General features: G+C 40.0%; 1 protein-coding gene across 1 annotated transcript; it reads left to right on the top strand.

Moving 5' to 3' along the window:
* rab2a (RAB2A, member RAS oncogene family) lies at positions 1-25,788 on the top strand. The gene is made up of 8 exons (XM_061083799.1): positions 1-189; positions 9,491-9,562; positions 10,113-10,180; positions 13,722-13,804; positions 15,977-16,069; positions 16,400-16,511; positions 21,383-21,451; positions 24,615-25,788. The coding sequence occupies exons 1-8, from the start codon at positions 144-146 to the stop codon at positions 24,708-24,710; spliced, it is 639 nt and encodes a 212-aa protein (XP_060939782.1). The 5' UTR covers positions 1-143; the 3' UTR covers positions 24,711-25,788.
* The last annotated feature ends 1,731 nt before the right edge of the window (positions 25,789-27,519 follow it).

Here is a 27,519-nt window from a genome sequence, read left to right as displayed (position 1 = left end):
TGTGACGTAGCGCGGAGGCTTCGGCTGTTTATTGTTCCTTCCTCACACGGACCGAGAGAACCCAGCTGCCTCCTCCACACGGTCCACAGTCGGTTCAACGAGAGCGTGACGGTCGAGACAGCTGACTGAACCAAGCAGGGGCCATGGCGTACGCGTACCTCTTCAAATACATCATCATCGGAGACACGGGTAGGCTGAAGCGAGCGCCCGCCACCCTGGCGGCCAGCATCCTGCTAGCTGTTAGCACTTAGCCAGCGGAGCATTTCCGCAGTGTTGGTCGGTCCAATGACGTGGTAAAAGCCGAGGAGAGGGATGACAGCTCCCAATTCTTCACCGTTAACCCGTTTGTTTAGGATCCAAAGTACCGTGACAGTGACGGGAAATTGCACACAGGCGCCATGACACACGCAGTTCCTATTGTACTTTGGCGTTAGCAGTTGTTGACACTTAGAGATAAACGTTGGGCCTTTCGTCCGTTTGCGCCGAGGGGAGGGGGTGTTAGCCACGGCTAGCAAGTCCAGCTAACTGCCTAGCTTTCATTTTGCGGTTTCACCGAATATGTAGGAAACAGCTGTCACGGCTGCGGATTGACGCTGCGTTGAATATTGACAATCGTTACTTCAATCTGTCTTTTATTGTGGCTGCATCGTCAAAAACAATGTTGATTCGAGCTAAGCTGCCCACCTGGAAAGGCCAGAACGTCAAGCTAAAGCCTCTCAATATTCCTGGTAATGGCGTAGGGGAGTGATTCCTTGTGAACGAATTGGACCGCGTTGACTTCTCTATCACGTATTTATCTCAAGACCTCTGTCCCTGGTTTAGGCCAATATGTGTAAAAGCGGCGGAGCAGTAGTACATGTTGTCAAGTGTGTATCTTTCTGGCTAGCTGTCCTGATGAGGGGCCTGCTGCGATAACGTGCAGGGTGGCAGCAGGTGCATTCGGAATGCTGCTGTGGACAGTGATGTAGCACTGGTTTGAGAGAGAACAGGCAGGATTAACAGCAGTCATCTGAGATGGAGGGAGAAATGTGTCAGGATGATTTAACACTTTGAGCCAAACCACAACCTCAACTATGCACTCAGCACCCAAACTGCTGCTTCTGGTTGAAGAGATAATAGTTTAAATACTTCTCGTGATCATTTACATGCAGTTTGTTTTTGTACATTTTTAGCAAAGAATGATTAAGCAAGAAAAAATATTGTGGCAGAAATTGATGAACATGTGTGGAAACGGATGACAACATGAATATATGTTGATTTATTTTAGGGGATCGCAACATGTTTACTTCAGTGATATTGCGAAAGAGTTTTGACTGCTGTTGCTGTTTATTTCCAGTAGCGTACAGAAGAGAGCTGCAGCCAAGTTTCTAACTTGATTACATGTGTGCCCACACCAGAAACACCCAGTGCAGTTGGCTGTTCATTGAAGTATTGTGAATTTTGCCAAGTATAGCCTGAGAATTTTTAAGGGGTCCTTAGTATATTGTAGAAATGATCACTGTATAATAAAGTTTCAGTTTTTCAATGTTATTAACTACCAATGACTGTGTGTACATGCACACTAGTCTCCCATTTTTTGTATTAACACATTTCAAAGTCATGCCGATTTTAGCATCCTGGATAAGCCCTAACCCAGTTTTGAGAAACCCAATTTTACTAGCTGGATTGATTTGTAAGTAACTTGGATAATGGCATTTAAACTTCTCTCCAGGGTTTCTGACCATCGCTGACTACCTGTGCAGCCGGGACTTCAGTCGTTTTCATTCAATTGGTTCATCTGTGACACACCGCCAATACACAGATGTCCTACTCTTATGGAATTTTCTCGATATTCTGTGTCACTGAATTCCAATCACGATGACCCGATCCCACCAGTTGCATTTATGTATCTTAATCCACTGCGTCCTGGTTCTGTGTGGTGGCATTGATAACACAACGCCGGCCTAAGTGGAGGACATGTTTAATATTTGCTGTCACTCTCCCATTGTTGGCAATGAGGTGGATAAGCCAAATACTTAGCGTGATGTTGACTTTTAATAGAGATTGAAGAGTAAATCTAAAAAATATACCACGCAAATGGAAAGAAGCGCTTCTTTTGCAGCAGTCACTGAATCTCTGCATTCACAATACAGATCACTTCTTTTAGATGAGAAACAAAAAGTGTGTGTGCAGACAGATTGTAAATCTATTTTGTAATTTTTGTGTCCTCCTGGATTTTTCATTTGTTAATAATTAAGTCCTGCGAATGCTGCAGCTGTTAACATGATCAGAGCCAAAGCGGCTGGCCTGCAAATATTTGAGGGAGTCAGTTCTGTTGGAGGATGTTTGCTTCTGATTGCTGGATGATAAGATCTCTTTCAACAAAGAGATCAGTGAAAACAACACAGGTAGCACACATACAAATAAGGCAGGAAACTGGCCTTTAGAGTGCACACATGGGTATAATTATGTGTTATATTATTATTCTGTGTTAAAATTGGACTGTGCATCATCTAAACTGATTCTGACGATAATCTTTTCAGCCTAATTGTTTGCTACGGGTAATTTAAACCCGCACAACAGTCAGTCAGGTTATTTTAAACACAGAACTAATTCCTTAACTTTAGTCCATGAAATATTGACTAACATGGTGCTAAATCCCTTTGTAATCTTTGAGGCTGTAACCAACAAATCATTTGAATTATAATTGACTAAACTCTAGAGGTCATAATACATTGTATACATAATAGTTTTGGAATGTTTTTAATATCCGCAGTTTACTAATAGTTGTTTAAGCTTTGATTTTCTGTACATAGTAAATTGTTTTTTTATAGTGAATTTTTGATGGGGATTCCCTTTTTAATGAGACAAATAACAAATGACAAAATAAGGACTTGGTTACATTGGCGTCCAACTACCATTTGTTTTAGATGTGTGGCTGTAGAAACGTTCAGCCTTTTATAACTTGTTATCCATGATTCTAATAATAATAACAATAAAAAAAAATGTATTATTTTGTATCTACATTACACTCTTACCTTTCAGCTCCTTATTCTGCAGACTAATTGGCATTCAATGGATGGTACTTTGTACCTGAGCTTCACTGTCAGAGGCTTGTCATATTTCAGAGCGGTGTACCTTTCTGTACCCCATCAACTGCCATCTTGAGTCATGATTTACAGAAGCAAGTTATGGTATATCTTCATTTTAAATTACCACTAGACTAGTTTCAAAGTCTGGTCTCCATAGCAGTGCATGCTGATTGTTAAATGATGCTTCACACACACTACTAAGGCCCTGCTCTGCTCTCTGTGGCCCTCAAGGTCATAGTCTAACCCTTACCTGCACCGTATCAACTGGTGTCCACATGATTTTGGTTAGCTAGCTCCAACAGGACTAGTTGGAATTGCTGTGGAAATCTCTTTAATTTCGCATCTGTGATGATCAGTGTGATTATCATTGTTTTCTGGTAACTTAACAACAAATACATTCAAAAACAAGTAGGCTTACAGTTTTCATAATGGTAACACTGCGTCATTCTTTATTCATTATTTTAAACCCATTATTCTCAGCTACAGTGGTTGCTAATCTTCCTGTGGTCCACATAGAAATCTTACATGCGCTGACGCCATACAAAACATACAAATAGACGTACAAATATTGACTGACACCTTGGTGATCTACACAAATTATCTGCTAGACTTTATCCCCCAATGTCTAATGGTGAAACAGAGGGCATTTTCGTGTTGATATAGTCTGAATATAAAGATGGGGACATTTAATAATGAGAGGGAATTTCAAAGTTCTCAGTTACAAAGTGTTTTTATGGAGAATGTTGCCATCATTAAGGGTTTGAATAACAAGGCAACGATATCCTGCATGGTTTCACGTAGGAATAAGACACGCAGCCGTAATCGGTGTTTACCGGAACCGGACGTGACTGGTACTTCCGGTTAGTCATTAAAAAAAATAAGGGCACATTAATAATCGTTTGAATAATCGTGATTTAGTTTTTGTCCAAAATAATCGTGATTATGATTTTTTCCATAATCGAGCAGCCCTAGATGGAAGCCTCAGCAGCAAATTCCTGTCGATACTCACACTCGGGCCAATCACGAGTCAGTCTAAGCTGTCAATCATGTTTCACCTCATTTTTAAAACATCTTTTTGGAAAGATGAACAATTGAACATGCCTCAGTGTGATGGGAACTACACAAAATGACAAACTATTGTCTGAACATGCTAAACGATTATGTATTACTTGAATTTGAGCGATTTAGTTTTTGTAAGTTGGTTCATTGACAGTCCCCGCCAATCAATGTTATTGAGACAAAGAAATGCACTTCAATCAATTTTAAATCAGCTTATTCTCCTCATCACAACTAGAACAAGATTTCAATTAATTATGTAATACCTTGTTTAGTTGCATGAAGGTGCAGCACAGTTAAGTCAACTGTATACATTACTAATTTCCCAGTCGTACGACATGGGGCTGAACGTGGATGGATATAGGAGGTCTTGGAGTATAAAATGCTGCCCATATAATGTTCACAGATTAAGTCTAGTTGGTGAACTTCCTGTCAGTGGTCTTTGGTCTAGACTTTATCTTTTTAATTGAATTGTTTAAGACTACAGGCATCTCTAGGAGCAATTAACTCTGCCTTTAATGTATAGGAAGCTGATTTTGCCCTGTTGGCATTTGGCCTTGGGCTTGCAAGTTTGTGTGCTATAAACTTGAATAATTGGCTTTAGTAGTTTTTTTTTGTTGTACCTTATAAAAAGCACATTGAGCATGTGGGTTGTTTTTTTTTCTACTCGTACTCCTGAGCAACTGCAAAAATACCCCACACCTACACCTAAGTGGGATTCACTGCTCTACTGAATGCCATCAATAAATAAAAAGGCAAACAAATTTAAGAAATAACTACTGGGTAATTAGTGGGGATTGAATATTCTCATATTCCACTGGCCTCGAGCCAGCCTGTCCACCCAGATCTGAAAGTTTGACTGACTCGAGAGGAAATTATAGTCTCTATGCCTAAACCTCCAAAAATAGTCTGTTCCATGAAACACTGCCTGTACGGCCACAGACATTCTGCCTTGACCCCATTTTTGACAATTTTGGTGGATCACTGATCAGTGGGAGAAGCAGTTATTATGAAGGGACTGAAGTTCGTTAGTCAATTTTTTTACTGAAGATGTTGGTGAATAGAACTTAACCTTACAATTATTTGTAACCTTTTAACAATGGTATATTTCACCCGCTTATAATCAAGTGGAAATATGCTGAACATCTGTAAAAATTCAGCAAAAACTTTTTAAGCAGTTACAGACCTCAACTCTACAAACTGTGTCTTAGACTAGGTAATATCTTCATTAGTCTTCATGTTTAATGAATTTCTGTTTGAGCGTTACCGTGTCAGAGTGATGGAGGGGCAGATGAAATGCCACAAATGCCCCCAACAGGACTCAAGCAGTTGACACTATGATTATTACACCACCAGTGTTTTAGACCTCTGATACACTCAGTCCCACAGAGATGTATTTTTTTGAGTTCCCTTCTGTTAGCCACAGGGACCGTTAACAGACTGTTATTGGGCAGCCGGAGTACCATAGCCACAGTTGCCTTGCTTTAACACACCTCAGTTGTAGTTATTGTGGGAGGACAGTTAATCTGGACAGAGTCCCTGTTCGATTTCTCATTGGGGATTGCATTGCAATTTGCTGACCTTGCTGAGCTTCAGGTTAGTGCTGTAAGTGAGCAGTGCATCATCTCCTCGGCCTTATCCGCTTCATACACATCTGCAGCACAACCTATTGAGCTGATTAAAGTAAAGTAGGTAAAACAACCATTTACATGATGCTGAATACGTTCTGTATTCTCAATGACATTATCAGGAGTTTTTACTTGGGGACTGGCAGGAAAAACGCAAGAGAATGTCTGTATCAATTGACTCAGACAATTGCTTTCTCACATACAGATCAAGTTAGTATCTGGGCACAGTGTCTGTATAATTGTTAACATTGATATATCAACTTAAAATATTTGACTAAAAAGTACATGAAATAATTTCTCCTTGTGTCTCTTATTTCCTTTGGCAACAAACACTGGAAGCCAATGCTTTGATTCTGACTACTGTGTTTTAAGTGGCCCAAGTCCAGAGTATCTCAACAAATGTTGGATGGATTGCCGTAAACAATGGTACATTCAAGGTCCCCAAGATTGGATCTTGAATGGACAAAATAACATCATTTTGATAATCAATTAATCATGTTGACTTTTTTTTTAAAGAAAAATCAACAAAGATAGTTAAAGCTTTTCGAAGCTTTAATAATTTCTGGGTTCCTTTTGTCTTTTATGCTTTTATGTAGGGCTGGGCGATATGGGAAAAAATGTTATCACGATATGTTTTTCCATATTGATCGATCTCGATTCTTAACACGATATGTAGTTTTTGATCAGTTTCCTGAAGCCGTCCCTCTCCACTGTGCTCGGGGGCATCATATCTGTAGCTAAGCAATAAGTAATGGCGCTCGTTATATTTTTTCCCCGCTTCGATTGTTTTCATATGGGGCAATGGCTGCAAAACACGACTGGATGGACTGTTGTTTTGCTAACATAGCATCGCTAACGTTAGCGATGCTAACGGGAGACGTAGTGGTCTTGCCTGTCTCTTTGTTTGGTGTCGTGCAAACTTGAGCCCGCAGAGTCAAACTCTCTGTGTGATCACTGGGATGGTGCCGTCTCAGGTGATTGAAAAGGTTTGTGGTGTTTCCCGTCCTGGCTGGTACCGACCGCCGGCATATTTTGCAGACCGGCTTCGTCTGCTCCTCGCCCTTTTAGCCGTATCCAAACCACGTCCACACAACTGCCGTCGCGTTACGCTTTTTTTCGAAAATGTCTTCGGTTCCGGGTGATGTAGGGATGTCGCTCTCACATTCGGCATTATTTTCGCTGTCCCCGACTTCAGTTTCACTCATTTTTTCAACTTCGTTCTCTCTTGTTCTCTCTCTCGCAACTGCAGCAGCTCTCACGATGGGAAGGGGGCGTGTCGTGTCCTAACTGCAGACGGCAGCCGGCAGACTCCGACATTGTTGTTGCGCTTACTTTTGCCACGTGAGATCGAATACATGTCACGAGGAGATAATCGAAATCGATCAAAATTTTATCGCGATCCCGAATCGGGATCGAAAAATCGCCCAGCCCTACTTTTATGTATATATATTTTTTAGTTTTAGATCGTTGTTTAAGATGTAACATTGGGCTCTGGAATTGGGCATGTTCATCTCTTAATAGGCTACCTGAAAAAGAACAATGTTTGTAGGAGCTGTAAATTCTGCATCAGCCTACATGTTTCAGCTATCTTTTGATACCTGTAAGTTAAGGTGCAACTGTGTATAAGAATATAACAGATTTTCAGAAATTGGAAGTAATGCGTTGCTGGAATGGTCTGTTAATAGTGTTGTGTCTAATTTTGCTCCTTTGTAAAAATTTTGCAAATGGAAGCAAAACGTAATTTTTCCCCTGTGTTTACCGTTGTTGGGTGTAAAAATGTATTATAGGCAGGTACTGGCTATTGACAACACACACAAGTGGGGATGGAGGTGAAAAATACGTCTTTAAAGCTGCACTCGTTATCACCCCTCCATCCGTCTCTTATTATCATCATCACGCAATTCCTGCCTAGCAACGCCACTGCCTGGCGGTGGTTACCCTTGGAAACTATGGAGGAGGAAGACCATGTCCCTCTCTGTCACCATGTCGAATCTCTGGCCGTCTCATTAGCATCCTGTTTGCTTCCTTACTCTCCTGTCCTTCATATTCTCAAACAGTGGAGTTGTCTTTCTTGTGCAATCTCAGTAAAGTACATTAAACTAAATCAGACTTTATCAAAGGTTGAATTTATGACGGTAAATCAATGCGACTTTAACCTGAACCAGCTTCAACTGGTGGAATTTGACAAATTAAGTGGTCATTTTCAACCACTAAGACCAAGAACTGTCTGTTTGAAACAGTCAAAAACTCAATATTCAATAATGATATATTTATACATGGATGGATTATTGTCAGTTCACAACAGAGAAACAAAGCAGATTCTCACTTTTGAAAAGGTCAAGCCAGAAAATGTAAAATCAAGTTTTGTGTAACTCGTGTTGTCGTCTTAGTTCTATCCCCCACTTCTGTTACCAATAACTAATTTAAATATGTTTTAATGTAGCGACCTATCCTCTGTGGTAAGATAAAGCTCATTGCTTTGTTACTTCTGGTAATCGCATTACACATGCTGAAAAAATTTAATGTTTGCAGCTGCAGTGTAGCCAATGCTGCATCAAACCTGTTTGGTGTGTTTCCTATCCTCTGTGTTTGTTTTAGCTTGTATCAAGGAAATAACAGCTCACTGTTTTTGATCTAGTAGTTTGCTACGAGAATCCGTTGATTCTGTTTACATACATCATTTCCACATAATTGCCTAATGTGATTGATATTAGTTTTGACTTCATAGTGGAATTTGCAGGGATCATCATCTTATTTGTAATCCAATGATTTGCTGCATTTGTAATTAAGTAGTGAAACCAATATAAGCCAAAAATGTAAAGTTAAAGAAATGTATCCTGACACAACATGGCTGTATCTCAATCCATCTGAGAGTCGGTGTCTCTGTGCAGCGTTCCCAAATGAAAGCATACTTTAAAGTGATGTTAATGGTGAGCAGATTCACCAGTACCCTTTGGAAAACCAACAGTGGCCTCACAAATACAAAGAAGCCAGCTAGTCAGTTTGCTCGCTACTAGCTAGCTCAAGTTAATTTGGCTGACTCGCAATAAGTTGGCAAAAGCAGTGTGGAAGCTCCCCGCTAGGGTCGTTTGACCTGGATAATGGCGCCAACATTTCCATATTAAGCTTCAATGAATTATATGGACAAGGCAATCATTGTCATTGTGTATTTGTAAATTCCCACTAAAGCCTTTTTCAAACACAGCAGGACATTCTCTGCACAGACATTCACAACAGCAACAAATCCTCTGCATTATTCAGGCGAGAGGTGGAGCAGCTGTTTGCAGAGGCAGGAAGCGACGTATTTATTCCTGTGTGGAGATCACGTGATTTCTTTAAAACACACAGACACTGATGCCGGCTCTTAAAACCACAAACTCTCTTGACATCTTTGTCTGTGTCTTCTACGTGTGTGGCACAGCCTTTCGACTGTGAGATATGTTTTCTTTTCGTTTGTTTTTTCAGTTTAGCGTTTGTCGTGTGTTAGAAGTATTATCGACGCCCCCGCCCCCACCCACCCCCACTCGCTCTCAGTGAATCCAGTGGGGAATCTCCTGCTGTTTCTCACCTTGAATTGAATTAATTTCCTTGTGATGTTGGTACCTGTGTAAAATTTAATTCCAGCATATGTGAAAACTCTGAAAATGAATCGGGAGTGGTTTTCATGCTGTTGTGTGTAACAATAAGACGCTGTATTATACACTAATTAAATGTTGTTGTTGTTCTGTATTTTAGGTGTTGGGAAGTCATGTCTATTACTACAGTTCACAGACAAGAGGTTTCAGCCAGTTCACGACCTGACCATTGGTAAGAGCACAAATCCATACAAAACATCTTTATATAAATTGAAACAGAGGTTTCTAGTTCGAGGGCAGTTAACATCAGAACCTATTTGCAGTGCATATATATATAAATTATAATATATGTTGTATGTGTATATATATATATATTTTTTTTTTTTTTTTTCTTTTTAATCTGTTCAGTAATTTCATAAAATGTAACATTGCTTCTACCTAATTTTTTTGGTGCTATATGCAAAATGGCTGCTACAAAATTGCTTCTTCTGTTTGGTGTAAATTAAGTAGACCTGTACTGTAATGATATGTAGCTAGCCTCAAGCTGCTGACCAAGTGAACGATTTATGGGTCATTAGTAATGAAATACATCTAAACATGCAAACCAGTTCCTCTGATTTAGGGTTTCACTTTCTCCCTGCAACAAACAACAATTGATGTCATCTCAGTGGGGACAAATATGACATAACTGTTAGATTAATAAATACAAGATTATTTATTATTCCAGCAGTTGGAATACAACTCTCTCACTGCCACTCTTTTTTGTGTGTCTTTGTTTCTAGGCGTGGAGTTTGGAGCAAGGATGATCACTATAGATGGCAAACAGATCAAACTGCAGATCTGGGATACGGTAACTATTGTTTATATTATAAATATATGAAAAACTGAAAATCAGGTGGTGGTAACAGAATTTCTGGTTTGTTGTACTTTTCAAATTCATCAAATTAAAAGTAATTTGATAAAGGGGAATAGTCTTAACTCAATCGGCACAAATATTGAGTGCGTTCAAACAGTTCTTATTAGTGAATTGACCTTAATGATAAAAATAGGAGCAGGTCAAATTTCTTTCATATCTACTTTGAAAATTCTGACCAGAGATGCAACATATGGGATGAAAGTAAATACAAACACAAACAAGAGGGGGGGGTGTTGCTCTGTCAGTTTGTCTGTCTGTCAGTGGCTAAAAACTAGAGTCTATTTGATAGGTAAACGGGCAGTTAGTGGCCCAAACACAAATATTTATGTAGGTTAACACTGTGTCCGTTTTTTTAAATTACCTTTTAGCTGCCAATGCTTCTTTTTTCCATGAACATCAAAAGCAGCCACATGGTGGAAAACAATGGTGAAAAATCTTTTTTAGGAAAACAAAACAAGACGTGGTGAAAGATCCAGTTCTTCTCTCTGGCTCTTTACCGGCTTTCTCTGTAAGCCATTCAGGCTGTGCATGAGAACATGCATGTTTCTAGACTTCACCTTCAGTCAGTTTATAATTTTTTGCATTATTCTCTATTTATTTACAGCTTGTACACAAAAACGTACACAGACATGTAAATATACAAGGAACCTAAATGAGGTATAAGAACATATCAGAATAAATGTAGTATAATAACCGTTAATTACAAGAAAAAACATTAAAAAGATCAGTTACGAAGACGGCAAGGATTTAAGAGTCTATGTACAGCTCTACAAATAACAACTCAACTATAAAAACTCCAACAAAGTTAAATACCTTTTGTAAGAACCAAGTATGTACCAAATTTGTTTTTACACACACAAAATATAAATATATAAGTGACATTTTGGGCAGGACAAAAGAAACATTGGCATGCTGCCACAGTCTTATCAGTACAAAAACTGTCTGAAATCTGATTTCTGTTTCTTTCAGAACACACTGTATTGGTGCAGCAAAGCAATATAATATAACGACATGCATACTGTATCTCCATTTACTGAACTTTGCTAAAGTTATAGGCACAAAAATCTAAGTAAGCATGCTGGCACAAATAATACCATCAATTGATTTCATTTAGCAAACAATCAAACACTTTAAACAACCCAAAAATGTCGCTGATAATAGTTCTGTTGTGTGTTTGGGGTTGTTCCTGCTGCAAAATCATAGTTATGAATTAAACATCTAAAGTGCCTGTAACATTTTCTCTGTGGTGGATACACTACACATGGTCAAGAGTTAATACTCACACAGCTAACTTTTTTTGCTTGTTTTTATCTATATATACATTTGTTACAGCTGGAGTCAAATTAGCTAATACAATATATTGTATTTTTAACTACTCTCACATCAAGAAAGTTCAGATTGCCATGTAAAATAAATATTGCACTTCAGCATTCCATATGTTCATAAAGCCTGTTAAAAAAAGTAATTGTTCCACCTGTGACCCTGTGACATTTCCATATAGGTCAATCATAGATAATGAAAAGAGATGCAATAATTTAGCCTTTGGGTTTTTTCCCAGGGAAAATGTCTCTTTCCAAGATGTTGTGTGCATGCAATTTACCATATGATCAGCAGGTGGAGCCACCGCTCCACTAAAAATGCTGTGAGAGCCGCGGCAGTCTGACTGATGTCGGTAGTGCCTGTCAAAACTCTGGCTACTGCAGGGTTTCTATCATAGCAGCTGGATAATCACATTCACAGTGCTGATATTAAATCTTAGATTGTTAAAATAATAACCAGTAGCACTCACTCACTCACTGACAGGACTCATTGTACACCACTACTACTGAAGAGTTAGACAAACCCACTGGGTTATTGTGTGTAGGTCGAACATTCTGTATGACTAAGTGTGTGTGTGTGTGTGTGTGTCTGTGTGTTCTACACTCAAGCATGTAGACCAGATGGCAGACAGACCCGGCGATCCCTCTGTTTCACCCTTATTTATCATTTATTCACTAATAGCATTAGTGGCTGGTTGACTGCCCCCTGAAAGACTGACTGTTCCCTTTAACTTGGTGTTTGTTTCACAGGCTGGTCCTCTGGCTGACTAATTTAAAGGTTTTTGCTAACTAAGTAGGGCTCAGCATTAACTTTATAGGCACCTGTTCTTTGGACAAATACATTACATGGCTCTAGTCTAGCAACAAGAATCACTCATCCGGCTAACATTACAACAATTTATTTTTTTAAATTTTGTTTGCAAATGCAGAATACACAAATCAGTTGTGTCAGCATGTACAGTACATGACTACATTTATCAATCCTATTAAGTGGCTAGAGTATGGCATTGTTACTTTTGGTTGGTTTCCATTTTCACTGATTGTCTGACAAACATTCAGTAAATTTAAATCATGAACTTAGTTTTTAAATTATTAAAATGTGACAAGCTTTTATTAACATCTGAGTCTTCGTCACTCTGAATTTTTTTGTTTACTTTTAATTTGTCCAGTGGGACAAGCATCTTTTTCTTACACTTGCCCCAAATATATAAACACTTGCCCGAGACAAGAGGAGGATCTTTATTGGCTGACTTACTTCCTGCCTGAGTTTTTAACTGATTAAGTGACTAAGTGCTTCGCTCACCACCAGACTGAGTTCCTTGGTGACTCACTGGCAGCCTGCTCCACTGACTAGCTGAATGATTCAGACTGTTTGTGACTGACTGGCTTTTTTGTTGAGGTCAGAGCAGTACAGGCCTGCAGCTGCTAGGATAGAGCGCTCTTTTGTTTTCTGCTCTGGCTTGGATGAAACACAGACAACATTGTTACAGTACATCGGTCGGAGATGGCGGATCAATGGACATGGTGGGGGGTGGTGGTAAGAATTCTAGATGGTGAAAGGAGTGATACAAAGAGAGGAGACCTAGGGATTTCTAGGAAAACAATGAAAAGATGAGCAATGCAAAGAAGAGATGGTGGAGGTAAGACATAAAGGAGTGATAAAGGAAGAGGGATTCAATTTGCAAGGTGACCTGACGAGCTAGCTAGACTGTCATTTTTTATGCCACAGGTAAATAACACATCAGCTGACATCATCTGCCATGTTGTTTGTAACCAGGGAAAGTAGACACAGGCAGAGAGAAAGAACGGATTTGTGAAAGGGAGAAAGAGAGAGAGAACTCCATTGTATCCAGTTACAGGCTCTGCTCTGTCCTGTCCCCTCCCCAGCTGACTGACTGAAAACATGGTGCTGGACTCTGCTGAATAATCAGGACTGGTACAGAACATGTATGTGACCAGACTGCATGTCCAGGACTCACAGATGAGCAGAGCCGGTGGGACAGTGTAGTGCAGGACTAACAAATCAGGCCTGTTGAGCCGATGTTACACTCCAGCAGGATCAAGACTTAAAACCAGAGGATCTGCAGTCGTCCGTGGTCATTTCAATTATTCAAATTTCAATTTCTGTTTATTAATATATGTATGTGTTTCTGCAGGCTGGTCAGGAGTCGTTCCGGTCCATCACCAGGTCTTACTACAGAGGAGCTGCAGGAGCACTGCTAGTCTATGACATCACAAGGTAACGGCAAATCAGACAGTCCCCGCAAACTCTGTAACGAAGTTGTGCTGAGGAACATTGAGAAATGAAATGCTATGATGAGACTGTGTCCTGTCCAGAGCCTTAAAACTAAGATATACCCCCAGCATCTTGGAAAGTTCCATCTTATAGGTTTTGAGCATATTCTTAAGAGTAATTCCCAAAACATTGTTACAAAAATGCTTTACAAATACAAAAACACATAAAACATTCAAAAAAAATAACACTGTTATAAAAGAATACATTAATAAGAATTATTACACCAAATGTGTGAGAGAAATTTAAGCATGACCTCCCAATACATATATATATATATATATAGAGAGACGTGTTATTTATAATTGATAAAAAAAAAACATACTTTGAATGACTAATAATGCAATTCCAGAAAGATAAGTATGAAAATCATTCACTGCCATGCTAGTGAGGATGTACCTGGGCACAACGGTGCTTTGAGCTAATGTTAACATCAGGACTAGCATGCTTAAATGTGACGTCAAGCAGGTACAGTATTCATCATATATGCTTTCTAAGTTTTGTGTCTTAGAATGTTCACACATACCAAGTTACACTGAAGTTCAAATGTGGTTGATGGGATTGTCAGTTCACCAACAAGATGACTGTTCATCCTGAGGGGCATCAACATGTAATACAAACTTTACTACCGTCCCTCCAACCGTTGTTGAGACATTTCATTCTAAAGCATAGGAATGAATCATGTTGGTGCCGGAGGGAGAAAAGGATTATTAAACCATCTTCACACCTGCTGTTTCTGATTAGAGCTCTCCCCAGGACTACGTGGGTGTGGACACCTAGCGTTTGCACGGGATATGTTGTCGTCATTCTTATTGGTACTTTCAGATTAATGACATAATTAATTCCCAGTACCACCCATTTTCAACCAGCTAGCATTAAAAAAAACAAACTTGTGTGGGTGTGCAGAGGTTTCATGAGGCTTTGTCATCATTGCATTAACATCTGGAGCAAAGTGTTGGTCCAACCGACCGACGAACTGACATCCCCACATCCCTAGAGCCATGTTGCTAGGATATCTGATAAACATCCACCTGGATGTAAGTCTCCACTAGGTGTTGAAGCTTTGTAGCTTCAGAAATCTTACCGCCTCCCTTTTCAGCACACTAACAGCTGGTCAGTTCCTCCAGCCATTCAACACCATGGTCCAAAGCAGAATATATTGATGACTGCAGCCTGCATTGACACAAAATTTCTTATTGATCTCTTTGGTCCCCATAGGTTCATTTGTAGTGATTTTTAATGACCCTGTGACCTTTTTTGTGCAGCATTAACATAAGGTCAAAAACCAGCTTCTTCTGTGCTAAAAGACCATTTGCCCGATGATATAATTCTGTGCCAATTTATGTTCAGAAGAAGAATCCTGCGTTTCTTATTCTGACCTAATCTGTCAGTAGACTAGAGCCAGCATGGCTGAGTTCATTCTCAGTATTGTGGGGCTCACTGGAAATTAGAACCTCTTGGGGCCACCATAGGGACCGCGAACATAATGCCTCAAGCTTGAGGGAAGTAAGATGAGAACAAGGACAAGCCAGTGCAAACTGTCATCAACTTCGAACTTCAGTGAGCTGCAATAACATTATGCCAACTGTGACAAAAATGCATGATATCAGTCGTGCAAAGCCCAGAGGGTGTTCATACCAGCTGCCCAGCTCTAAAGTGTATTTTTACGTAACTGATGTCTTGTTTTTAACCCCCTGGCTGTATTTGTATATGTCTATATGTACGATACAATTGTTCTAGATTAGTTGCCATTGGGTTGATTGTATTATACAGTATATTAGAATGAAAAGGGGAAGGATCTGCAGTTGGGGCGTCCTAGTGGCCTACAGACATAAGGCTCCAAGCACAACCAGAAACATCCACAGATTTTGAATAAAAGTAAAAATACAAAAATCCATTTTGAAAACTGTTATTGCTTGTACAAATGCATGTCTAAAGGGCTGTACATTTTGAAAAAGGAAGTAACAAGCGCAACAATGATCTGTGTTATAAGAGGAAGTCAAATCTATGTGCGTGTTGGAGATTGTGACAAGATAGGTGCTTTATCTGTGATTTATATTTCAGTCCTATTTTTAGTACTGTCAAACTGAAACCAAAAATCTGTTCTCGTCTCAACAGAAGGGACACCTTCAACCACTTGACGACCTGGTTAGAGGATGCTCGCCAACATTCCAACTCGAATATGGTCATCATGCTCATTGGCAACAAGAGGTGAGATTTTTCTTTGAGATCATTGCACAGTGATTGCTGCACCCTGCTCGAAATTTGACTTGACGCTCAATGGTGCAGCTAGTGCTCAAAGTAAATAAAACCATTCCTCGATAATAAAATTAACAGGTAAATGACAGCTCACGCTGTAGCAGAGTTTACATAACAGTTCTATATAGTTATAGTCACATATGTAATGTTGATACAAACACCTTGAAACTTGAAAAATTCAAGCTATTAATAACTTGACTTATAAATGTATTAGTAATTAGCATCAACCTTTTATGAGTTATGGTGGAAATTGGTATGCAACTGACAAGTGTGTGGTTTTAGTGACCTGGAGTCGAGGAGAGAGGTGAAGAAAGAAGAAGGTGAAGCATTTGCCAGAGAACACGGCCTCATATTCATGGAGACCTCAGCCAAGACTGCCTCTAATGTAGAGGAGGTAATAACACACACACACACACACTCACACCTACTGTAGATTTACCCATACACACCATCATTTTGATACTTTGATTAATGCTACATTTTGATGCATGTTGTTAAAAAAAATCTTTCTTAAAAGTGAATGCTGCTTGCTGGCCAACACTAATGCTAACTCTCATATAAATCTTCTCTTGTAAGAAGTGCCAGAGCAGAATTTCACAGACATTAGTTGCTATTTCACAGATATCAGCGCTGACATCTGTATCTAGAGTGAGCTATCCATTTGTTGGAGCACAATGAAAGCATGGAATTAATTCACCAAAGACCACAATAAATCTTAATCTCTATAATAAATGTCATGATTAATGTCAGGAAGTGTTTATAATCATCAGGCCCTCTGGAGGGCTTTGATGGTGTTTTGTCTTCAGCAAATCATTGATGGATGCAAAGTTCGATCCATGTCCATCATCTCCTGTTGGCTGTGCATTAAGACTGGGACCGGTTCCAATTATTCTCATCCACCTTTGATTTGCAACTGTAGTAGCAATGTTAGTTGCAGTGAATGGGGTCGGTACTGCTTTATCGCCGTAGTGAGAAAAAATCCATACCGTCACAGCTATAATATGAAGACGGACGATATCACATCTTACAGAAGTAAAGACAATTCATTGTGATCTCACCCTGGTGGCTTGCAGCACTATAAAGCCGTTTTCAGAGATGACCTGTGGGTAAAGTCCGGAGTTTACCCAGAGTTTGGCTTTCATACATGCACAACACAGTGGGAGATTCTCTGCACAGACGTGTTCTCAACAGCAACAAATCCTCCCCATTATTCAGGCAAGAGGTGGAGCAGCCAAGGGCAGCAGGCAGAGGCAGGAAGTAACGTATTAGATACGCTGCAGAGATCACATGGTTTTCTTTAAAAAGCAGAGACACCATGATTAGCTCACATCGCCACAAACTCTCTAGTATCTGTCTGTATCTTCTACGTGTGTGTCACCACTTGTTCACTGGGAGATATTTGTTTTCTTTTTGTTTTAGTTTTGTCCATCTTTATTTACAGTCATTGTTTGTGACAGTTCACAGTCCGGGTTTAATTGGTCAAATAGTAATAATCAATCGTTAACATGCCAACACTTTAAACTGATGGTTAGCCTATCAAACCCAACATTTGTGACAATTCATAGTCCAGACAGGCCACTGCCTAATTAATCATGGGGGGGAGATAAAGAAAAAATGTGTGATTTTGTGTGTCATCATTAATGTGAAACCCCTTCTGAAGTTGAAAAAAAACAACTTTGGAAACCAGTGATCAAATGTTTATTGCCAAGTACTGTTAGTTACTGTAGTCAAGATTCTCCTCTCACAATGGGCAAGCATCAGTTTGGGAAAAATAATAACTTAAATGACTAAATCATTTTTCATAGGCGTACTCGTCTGCCCATTTTGTGCCCCTTATCTGGGTCCATGTTGTTCAATGAATTGTATCATGAGTTATTCTTGTGATATACAGCTGGGAAGCATGGAACTTGATACTTTGGCCAAGGTGACAATGAAAAGGGTACTAAGTTGCATTCTTTATGGTAATAAAAAGGTGTTTACCTCCCTGCAGAAACCTTGACTCAGTTGTAGCTACAGACCTGCCTTCTTTATTACCACCAGTGAGCTGCACTCTGTCATCATCAAAACTAAATTGAATCTTGAATAGTGAACAGATGTGCAATCAATGATGTAATTCAAATCCAGCTTGTTTCTAGTAACCATCACACTGAGACCAATCCTCCTGTTGCCTTTGCCGTTTACCTGTAGCATCACAGCTAACCAACCTGAAGCCTAACCTCGCCAGCTCCACATTTAGCATCCTGACCCGCAGTTAGCACAGGGCGCACAGTGCTCCGCCTCTCACAGAGACACACCCCTGGTGTTGTTGTGTGCAACGAATGCATGGTGTTGTCCTCGGGGACCCCTTTCTCACTTATCCAGTCACATAAATAATCCCATTCTACACAGCACAGAATACTAGCCAAGGGCATCACTGTGTGCGTGTGTGTGTGTTTACACTGCTTTTTTCCTTATTTTTTCTAGCCTCTTGACTGGCCTATATCATGCAAAATCACACTCCCATACACTGCTGTTGAGTGGAGCTCTGGGGTTAGGATGAGGGGGGAGGGGTGTGTGTGTGTCTGTACGTCGTGTGTGTGTGGTATGATTAATTTGTCTCATTAGTGTCCTCTGAATCCTCCAGATACAGCTCCTCTCCTCCCATCCCCTCATCTCTCCGCACTCCATCCCTCGACGTCCATCATTTGCTCTTTACCTCCCACCCGTCCTCGCTCCCCTCCCCCTTCCCATCCTCCAACCATTTTCTCCTCCCACCCCTGAACCAACGTGTCTTCCTCTCTTTCCTCCTCCATGTCTTCCTGCCCTCTTCCATTCATTCTCCCCCCCCACTTGCTTCCTCCCCCTCCTGCCCCCTCTTATCCATCATCTCGCCCTTCTCCTCCAGTGTATCAACCAGTTATGGTTCATACATATTCATAACCTCCACCCTACCTCCAGCGACACCGAGCAGCCAATCAGGGCGCTGGGTTTGTCATGAGGGTCTGTGGGTGGACACAAGGGCTGAGAGGATGGTCCAGAGAGAGAGAGGGAGAGGGAGTGAGGGAGATTCCTGTAAGCAGCTTGTCACAGTCTCATCTCCACACCCTGTCTTCTAACCTTATTTTTCCTTGAGTCTTTTCTCAACCGCTGCTTGTTTCTGCTCAGTTTTTTATTTCTCTTATCTGTTAACCTCTTTTGAACAACTGTTTTCTACTTAATTTATTTCTAAATCTAATTTTTTGATTAACCGTTTAATCGTCTTTGTTTGTTTCCCCTTCTCAACTCTTCCTCTTCCTCTCCTCTTAACTTGTTACCATTTCCTAAAATATGTTTCTATAGGTATGTTTTCTACATCTTTATGTTTTCTCTCCCTATTATTTCTACCTGTCTTTACAATCTCCAGACATCGGAATTTAATTTTTCAATCAACTCAAAAAAGGAGGAATAGGAAGTTGTGACGTAAAAAGGATGTGTAGAAAAAAAGAAATGGGACAGAGTTAACAGGGGAAGAGTCTATTTCCAACTGGGTGCCGGATTGGAGTTCAGGTCAAATTTTCAGTTCTTAAGGACTCCACTTAAGGAACACTAAGTGTAAAAATGGTTAGATCTGAGTTCCCCCACAGACTCGTGTGTGTGTGTGTGTGTGTGTGTGTGTGTGATCTGAGTTGATATCATCCCAGTTGCTCACCATTTTAGACCCTTGACACACAAACATTAGAAGAGTATCCTTGGAGACGGATGCAACAATACCACAGGCTAGTTGCTCAGGGAGCGTAATTCCACTCTATTCTGACATCTCTGATCCTCTGTGTGAGTGTGATTTAGCGAGAGAGAAAACCGATCGTGTGTGTTATGTGTATATTCAGCTCAGATCCTATTGTTGTATAAATTATTGTGCCTAGAAAAAGCTCTGTTCCCTGTTGATGCGTCATCTAACAAGGTCTTCAGTTATATCATCTAATCTGGTAAAAGGGCATATTCTCTACTCTGTCTACATATTGACACACAAACATCAGCATTCTGAGCGCATTGTTCTGCCTTGATCGTTGTTTTCACTGAAGCAGAATAATGGGAGTGTACGATAGACATAAATGTGATATCACTGAGGAAGGTTAAGGCCTTTCTTACTTGATCAAAGGCTGTCAAGCAATGTCATCTTCCTCATATCAGCTGTGGTTTTATTTGACGAAATTTAAACCGCCCAACACCCGTAGCTACACAATAAGTGAAGGCTCGATTCCTGACCAGTAAAATAACTGGTAAGTTTTTAAAAACTATTATTATTATACACAAAGTTAAAAAGGTATTGGAATACAGTGCTTGACGTATATATTGGCAAATTTGAGCTGATTGCACATTTAACATGGGCCGACAGGTCAACCAATTAGTAACAAGACATTCCACTTTAACACAAACAAATAATGAGAAGACTGTGTTTCCATAATAAAGGTTCTCCATCTGGGAACATTGACTGATCAAGACTAAACTCGTCAGCAGTATATTGAAATCAATTAAATTGAACATTTCCAAATATCAATGTTATTATTGCCCTAAGAATCAAGTATCTGTCTGGCTGTATGTGCTGAGGTAGTAAAAGTACACACTCTTTACTCAAGAAGAAGTGCAGATACTTATGTTTAACAACAAGTACTGATTGAACCTCTTTAAATCTGTCTTGATGTTGGGAAGGCAGCGCTTAATGATTCGTAATAATTCCCCTTAATTTCAATTAAAATGAAAGTTAAAAGCCTGTTTTGAAAATGTAAGGAGTAGAAAGTTGGGATATTTGTGATAAAATGCAGGGAGCAATGAATATGCAGTCATCAGAAAAATGTATCCTCATGTACAGATAACTGAAAATCGACTTTACATCCCACCTCAGCAGTTATACAGCAGAGGTCAGGAAGTGTTCCGGTCTTTATGCTAGAAGACACTTACCACACCCTGTCTTCAGTAAAAGTGTTCAAGCATTTTCCCAAAATGTTGAGCTATATTCCTTCAAAAGTTAGTTTATTTTAAACTGGTTTTGGTGCTATCAAAAATGTTGTCTTTGTTAGCAGGCAGCTCACTATTAAACCAGTGAGTACAGCTACAGACTTTGTTTCCTGCTTCTTTGCACATTAGGACCATTGGATATATGGTTCAGCCCATTTTCTACAAAATATACACTTTGTCCCTCCCAGGTTTCTACCAAGCCTTTGATGTATTATTTTATCAGAGTGCTTTTACAAATATGAATCTAACCTCTTCTCTCTGTGTCCTTCCCACTCCCCGTCTCTGTCTCAGGCTTTCATCAACACAGCCAAGGAGATCTATGAGAAGATCCAGGAAGGGGTGTTTGATATCAACAATGAGGTGAGACGCTATTCCCTCCCCTTTTTTCTTCCTCCCCTAACCTCTCCATTCTCACTCTTTTTTTTCTTTAAGGCCATTTTCTTTCCTCTTCCAGTCTTTGTTCTCCTCGCTGTTGTTATTCCAGCAGTGTGTGTGGTTTGCAACGCTCCCCCTCTCTTCTGCTTTTGACTCTAGCCAAGCAAAACTCTCTCCTCTCACCTGCTCTATTTTCCACAAGCCATGCTATCTCTCTCCCTCTCTCTCTCTCTCTGCATCTGCCAGCTCATAAATTCCACACATCCCTCAAGATCTCAGTCATTTGGTAAGAAAACAAACAAGTCAGCTAGTCTGTCTGTAAACTGCATAGCAAACTTACTGAGAGGCAGTCAGGCAGATGGCTATCTTCTTAGTGAAACAGCTATCCAGACAGGAACGTCAAGACATCTAGGCTGTCAGCAAGAATTAACAATGGTCAGAACACTTTCACACCTGGATTGCTGAATCCAAAAATTCAGTTGACGTGTGAAAACCTGTCCACAGTTATATTTTTAGGTTTTTAGCATAACTTCTGAATTGATTCTCTCTCGTCCTTCTTTGGTCAGCAACAAAACAAGACAACCTTTTTTCATCCCAGCTAAAGTTGTAGATACTTCTCCGCAGTTCACAAATGCTTCCTGTACCAGGCAAACCGTATTTCAGGCTATATTTTTGTTTGCATGCTAAGTTTTTAAAGTAAAATGATCTCTGTTCACACAAGCTTCCTAGATCTGTACAGTATACGTATCAATCCCCGTCCATACTAACATGCCAGAAAACGCATATCACGTGACCACTCACGTACAGTGGGCATGCACGTGCTTGTGTACACAGAAAGCATTTGGTTGTTAGCTGCTGAATTATAGCAGTTTGCTCAAATAATAGCTTGTCTCCTACACATGTTAGCAGTTGTCTGATTGTAAAATGCAGAATTTAACTGTTCAACAGCTGTTGGCACAGACAACAGGCCATAATGAGGATGGCAACACGTCCTCATTATGTACAGAATTAAGTCCATATGTACTATCCACACAAATCTTGTCCATTAGCTGCTGTTGCTGTCCGGGACACTTCCATGCTTAATATACTCCTCTCCATTCAGTTGAAAACTAAATGACAGTGTTGGAGACTTACAGTGTACATGTAACAGTTACATATTTAGAATATAAGCAACTGTATTTAGCCTGCTAGCATTGTCAGCGTAGCAGCTACAGTTTTAAGCAGGTTCACCAACAAACAAACCACAGAGTGGAGAGCATTTTGCTACAGGTATGATGTGTAGGCTTCTTTATTTTTGCCTTATATTACTATCTTTACTTATCGTGGAACTTTAAAACAACCTTTTTGTGTATGAGCTAGCATCCTGGCTCTGTTAGGTGGCCGGGTTGTGGTTTGTTTTGCATAAATCAATCAGTACATGTGGTAAATGTGTCCTGCAGACATCATTTTCAGTCAACACAGAAACTGTCATAGTTCTTGTTAAAATTTGTTTCAGTTAACTGTAAAAGAAATGCTGCTGGGAGCTTCCTCTACTTTTTTTTAGTTTGAAAAGTTATTTTTATATAAATAAATATCTGCTTAAATGATAAAGTCATTATCAGCCCTTAAAAATCCATATCAGTCAACCCTTAATACTTTCCATGTGTGATGTAAATTGTGTCACGGTTCACACAAACTGTCTGCATGTTGCCCATTTTGCCCAAAACATGTGGACAATGCAATCCAAGAAATGTGAACCCAGACATGGAGGCAGCGTAAAGGCAGCCAATGAAGTTTATAAACAGAACCACGTGCCTGTGTGTGTGTGTGTGTGTGTTATCTGTGGTCGCATTTGTTCCAGAGTATATTTGGCTCTTGATCCAGTCAGACATTAAGTACAAATGGCAAGTGACACAGCAGCGGAGTTCGCTGGCCAGTGAGTGTTTTTGTTCTTAGTAAGTAGTACGATAGAGTAAAAACAAGACGGCCGGCCAAACCACATCAGCTGACTGGCTGGAAGAGAGAGAGAGGGAAGCCCCGCCAGAAATGTTGGCAGGCACTATGAGAAAACACTCGCACACATACTCAGACACACACATGGCCCCAGCTCAATAAATGTGATTTAAAGGCATACAGTGTTTCCCAGAGGCGCTACTGCTGCTGAGTGTTGGAAGGGGAGTTACATTGAGAGGTAGAGAGATAAATACACACAGAGGGAGAGGGAGCAGGCAAGGCTGACTGTGCTACTTCCACACACAGAGAGAGAGAGAGAGAGTGAGAGATGATGAAACACAGAGAGAGAGTAAGTGACCACCACTGTACACAGAGAGATAGAGAGTGGCTGAGTAAAGGCGAGAGAGTTGAAAGAACTGAGTCTACCACCCACTTGCCTGCCCCCTCTCTCTGTTTCTCTTCTGTTTTATAAGTGCCTGTCTTTTTTCCCCTCATGTGTCGCTGCTGTTTCCTTTGCCTTTGTACAGTGAAGCAGCACCTGTTGCCTCCTCTATGATGTGATCTAATGGAACACTGTGCAGTGGGCTTCTCCACATGAAAGCAATGACACGCTCATTCATGTGTATTAAGTCAGTGATTATAATAGCGGGTTCTCTTGTCATAGTCAATGCGCTTTGAGTTCCACTTTTATTGAGTCGATTAATTAGGACTTTAAAATAAAGCCTGTAAGGGGTTCAATTTATTACATTTATCTAAATAATGTGAAATAATCAGAACACAGAGACAGACGTCAAGACAAGGGATTAGGGCTGAGCAATAACCAAAATCAATCATATCGCACTATAACAAAAGTCAAATATATTAATATAATTCTATGGATTCAGTATGAATCCCAAGCAAACTGTTTGTAAAGACACCATGAAGTGCCCAATTGTTGCTTTGCAGAGATGTATCCAGTTCTGTAATGTGGGCATCGATGAACTGTGTAGGATTTTCACTGCTGAACCAAATTCTACATGCTTGCTTTCATTGTCATGGCTGATTGAGAAAGAATGTAACCGGTTGTGACTCTAGTAATATGTTTTAGAGGAGGAATGTTTTACTTTGCAATGCAGTATTTGTCCGTACGACATTCTATTCTGAATAGTAAAGATACGTGTGTTTTTTTGAGTGGCTTTTAACCAGTTGCTTTTTCTTTGTGTCTGTCTCCACACAGGCTAATGGTATTAAGATTGGACCCCAGCACCCTACCACCAACTCCACACTGTCTGGCAGCCAGGGAGGTCAACAGGCCGGAGGGGGCTGCTGCTGAATCCCCAAAATAAAAAACACCTCCTTCGACCCAACCCTGCCTCCTCTTTCTCGCTCTCTCTTACCCTTCCTTGCATTTCTACAGAACTGTCCAGGCTCTCTAACAGTTTGTTAACCTCTCTCTATAAATCCATTCTTCCCATCCATCCACCCCTCCCTCTCTGTGACTATTTCTCTGTCTTTCAGCCATGTCTTTACCCGAGTCTCGTGACCTACGGGTCTAGAGGCTGCATTCTCATAAATTGGCCTGACTCTCAACAATCTTATGAGGATCGAGTCAGCTTCACCTGCAGATATACCGACCAAATTTTGAAGTTTAGCAGTTCACAGTTAGCAGTTGGTTGGATGAACAGGTTTTAATCATTTTATTTAAAAACATCCATGCATCTTAATTCATGAGGATGTTGTTGGGATAATTTAGTACCTCAGAATCATAAAAAAAATAAACTATATTTTCAGTAACAGTGAGTTGACTTTGTCCAGATAGAGACAAGATCATGGTTAGAGATTAAACTCACTCTTAACAACTGACTTTATGGAATAAACCATGTGCTGTGTTGTGTGTGTACACGTTTGTACATGTTTTTAAAGAAAATTACACAGCACGTTGACAACAGGACATGTTTCTGCATGTTGAGTCAGTGTTCATGCTGTGCCTCTGTGTGCAGGGATGATATGGCTATTCCAGTATGTCAGTATGTAAGATGTAGTTGGCATTCAAGTCACTCTGTATATTTTGTCCATGGAAAAAAAAGTGCAAATTATGTTTGTTTTTTTTGGTGCGTCCTTTCCCTCTTTTTCATCACGTTATTTTGTTTCTCTCTTGTCTTAGTGTCCTTTCTGCTGACTTGCTCATGATTTGTATTTAATGAACACTACAAACTGTTTGTGGCTTAAAAAAGTGTTTTAAATTGTCTGGGGAGGGAATAAAAGACCAAACCATTGAGTGTGAAAAAAGATCCTTTTCAGAAACATTGAAAAAGACAAGTGGGACATTTAAAGACACATTAAGGGATGTTGACAGCAGTGGCTGCCATTAAGAAATTAACAAATAAAAGAGTATAAATTGGAAATCAAAACATTGTTTGTAAACGCTATTTATCAGGCATTTTTATTTCTGTGTATATATGGCTCTTCAGGTTTCTGTAGCTTTTTTTGGCTGTTAATTGTGAAGCCAGACAGTTTGGACCTCCAAACAGCTCTTTATCAATTTATTACATTTCTCATTTAAACGTTAAGGTACCCAGCCGCTCTGTCATATGTGGGGGTTGAAGGTGCCCTTTCTTTTAAATGACGATGAGTATGGATGATATCGTGCCGTTAACATGACTACGCTGAGGCTCTGAAAGGCTGTGGTGGAGATGGACCTACCTGAAAATGTCATGGCATCTTCCATTTAAGCAGGCTAATATTTGTATGTTGAATTAGCAGATGCATAACATGTGCTGCTTAGAGCTTGATCGATGGCTGCTGCAGTGTTGTTTTGCTTTGAGATCAACGAAGTAACAGTTTACTGATGCGATCATATATTCCTGCTTTGGTTTATTAATGGTTAATCTCCCTTCTCTCTCTCTCTCTCTCTCAGACTGTGTGGTAGCATTAGCGCTGTACCTATTCTTAATGCCAAATTATTCTTTACCTGAGTTTTGTCCATGAACGAAATAAAAACGAGGGGGATCCACTAAGCCCCTATAATCTGATCTGAGATCAGCTGTCTGCCTTAACTCCACCCTTCTGAGAGATTTGGACAGCTGCCAAAATCAATGAAACTGACCCTTTATCTGCAGATAGGCATTTTACCACTAACTAGCTAGTTGACGATGCATCACACGTATGTAGATACACACTTAAAGACATAAAAGCAGGCCTAGTTTGAATTTTGTGTCTAACTTGCGTCATTTCAGATGAATCCAAACCCGCGTATTACAGATATTTTCCTCCCCTTCCCTTCATGCATACACACACAAAGCCTGCCTACGATATATTTCTGTTTATCCTAGCTGTTTTCTCTCCAGGCTAACTGTGTAACTGTAGGGAGCTTTTGGATTTCACAGCCATGTGAGTGAATCGGTTTTCCTGAACCGTGTGGTCTTCTCATATTCTTTCGTTTTATTTTTTTTATTCCTAGATATATCCAGACAGTTATTAATCTTATTGTGATTATTATTCTTTGTAAAGCAACATGTAGTGTGTTTGCGAATGTGTGTGTGTGTGTGTGTGTGTAACCAGAGGGATTACGAGGGGAGGATCAAGCCAAACCTGACGCATCTATCAATCCTATCTCTCTATCTATGGATCGATCCATCTATCTTATCTATGTGGCCCTCCTCTTGCTTGTCCCTTCTCTTCCTGCCTCCCCGCCTCAACATTATTTGCTGTGTTTGTTCTTTGGAAAAATAAAACATAAAAACATAAAAAAATTAAAATGCTATCACAATAAACTATAATAAAACATTCTAAACTATAAACATGTCATTTTGATGGTTATGTGGAAATGGAAAAATACAGTGTTTAAAAACAACTAAAAAGCAAAAGCTGCATTGGTATTTTCTGTCTTGTTTTGTTGTTTTTTTACCGCTCGTCCTGCCCTGTGCTGCTGCTGCTGACTTTCCAGTCTTTTATTCGGCCAATCAGAATGGCTCCACATCGAATTTGCCCATTTGCACGAGAGGGGAGGGACTTGTGTGCTCTTGGATCTGTGCTGTTCGACCTTAAGCAGTACTCCCGATGAAGGTCAGCCTGACTGAGAGGCTGCTTAATGAATTATACATTATGAGACTCATATGTAGTCAGGGAAGGTTTGCATGTTC

This window comes from Limanda limanda, chromosome 13, assembly GCF_963576545.1.
Source record: "Limanda limanda chromosome 13, fLimLim1.1, whole genome shotgun sequence".
Taxonomy (NCBI): Eukaryota; Metazoa; Chordata; class Actinopteri; order Pleuronectiformes; family Pleuronectidae; genus Limanda; species Limanda limanda.
Note: the sequence above shows the minus strand (reverse complement) of the source record. Positions and strands in the feature narration are given on the sequence as shown.

Excerpts from the sequence above, each read along its gene's own strand:
- rab2a (XM_061083799.1), top strand. The coding sequence starts at position 144 with ATGGCGTACGCGTACCTCTTCAAATACATCATCATCGGAGACACGG. Across the intron at positions 9,563-10,112 it reads AGTTCACGACCTGACCATTG|GCGTGGAGTTTGGAGCAAGG; the intron begins GTAAGAGCACAA and ends CTTTGTTTCTAG. Across the intron at positions 10,181-13,721 it reads AACTGCAGATCTGGGATACG|GCTGGTCAGGAGTCGTTCCG; the intron begins GTAACTATTGTT and ends GTGTTTCTGCAG.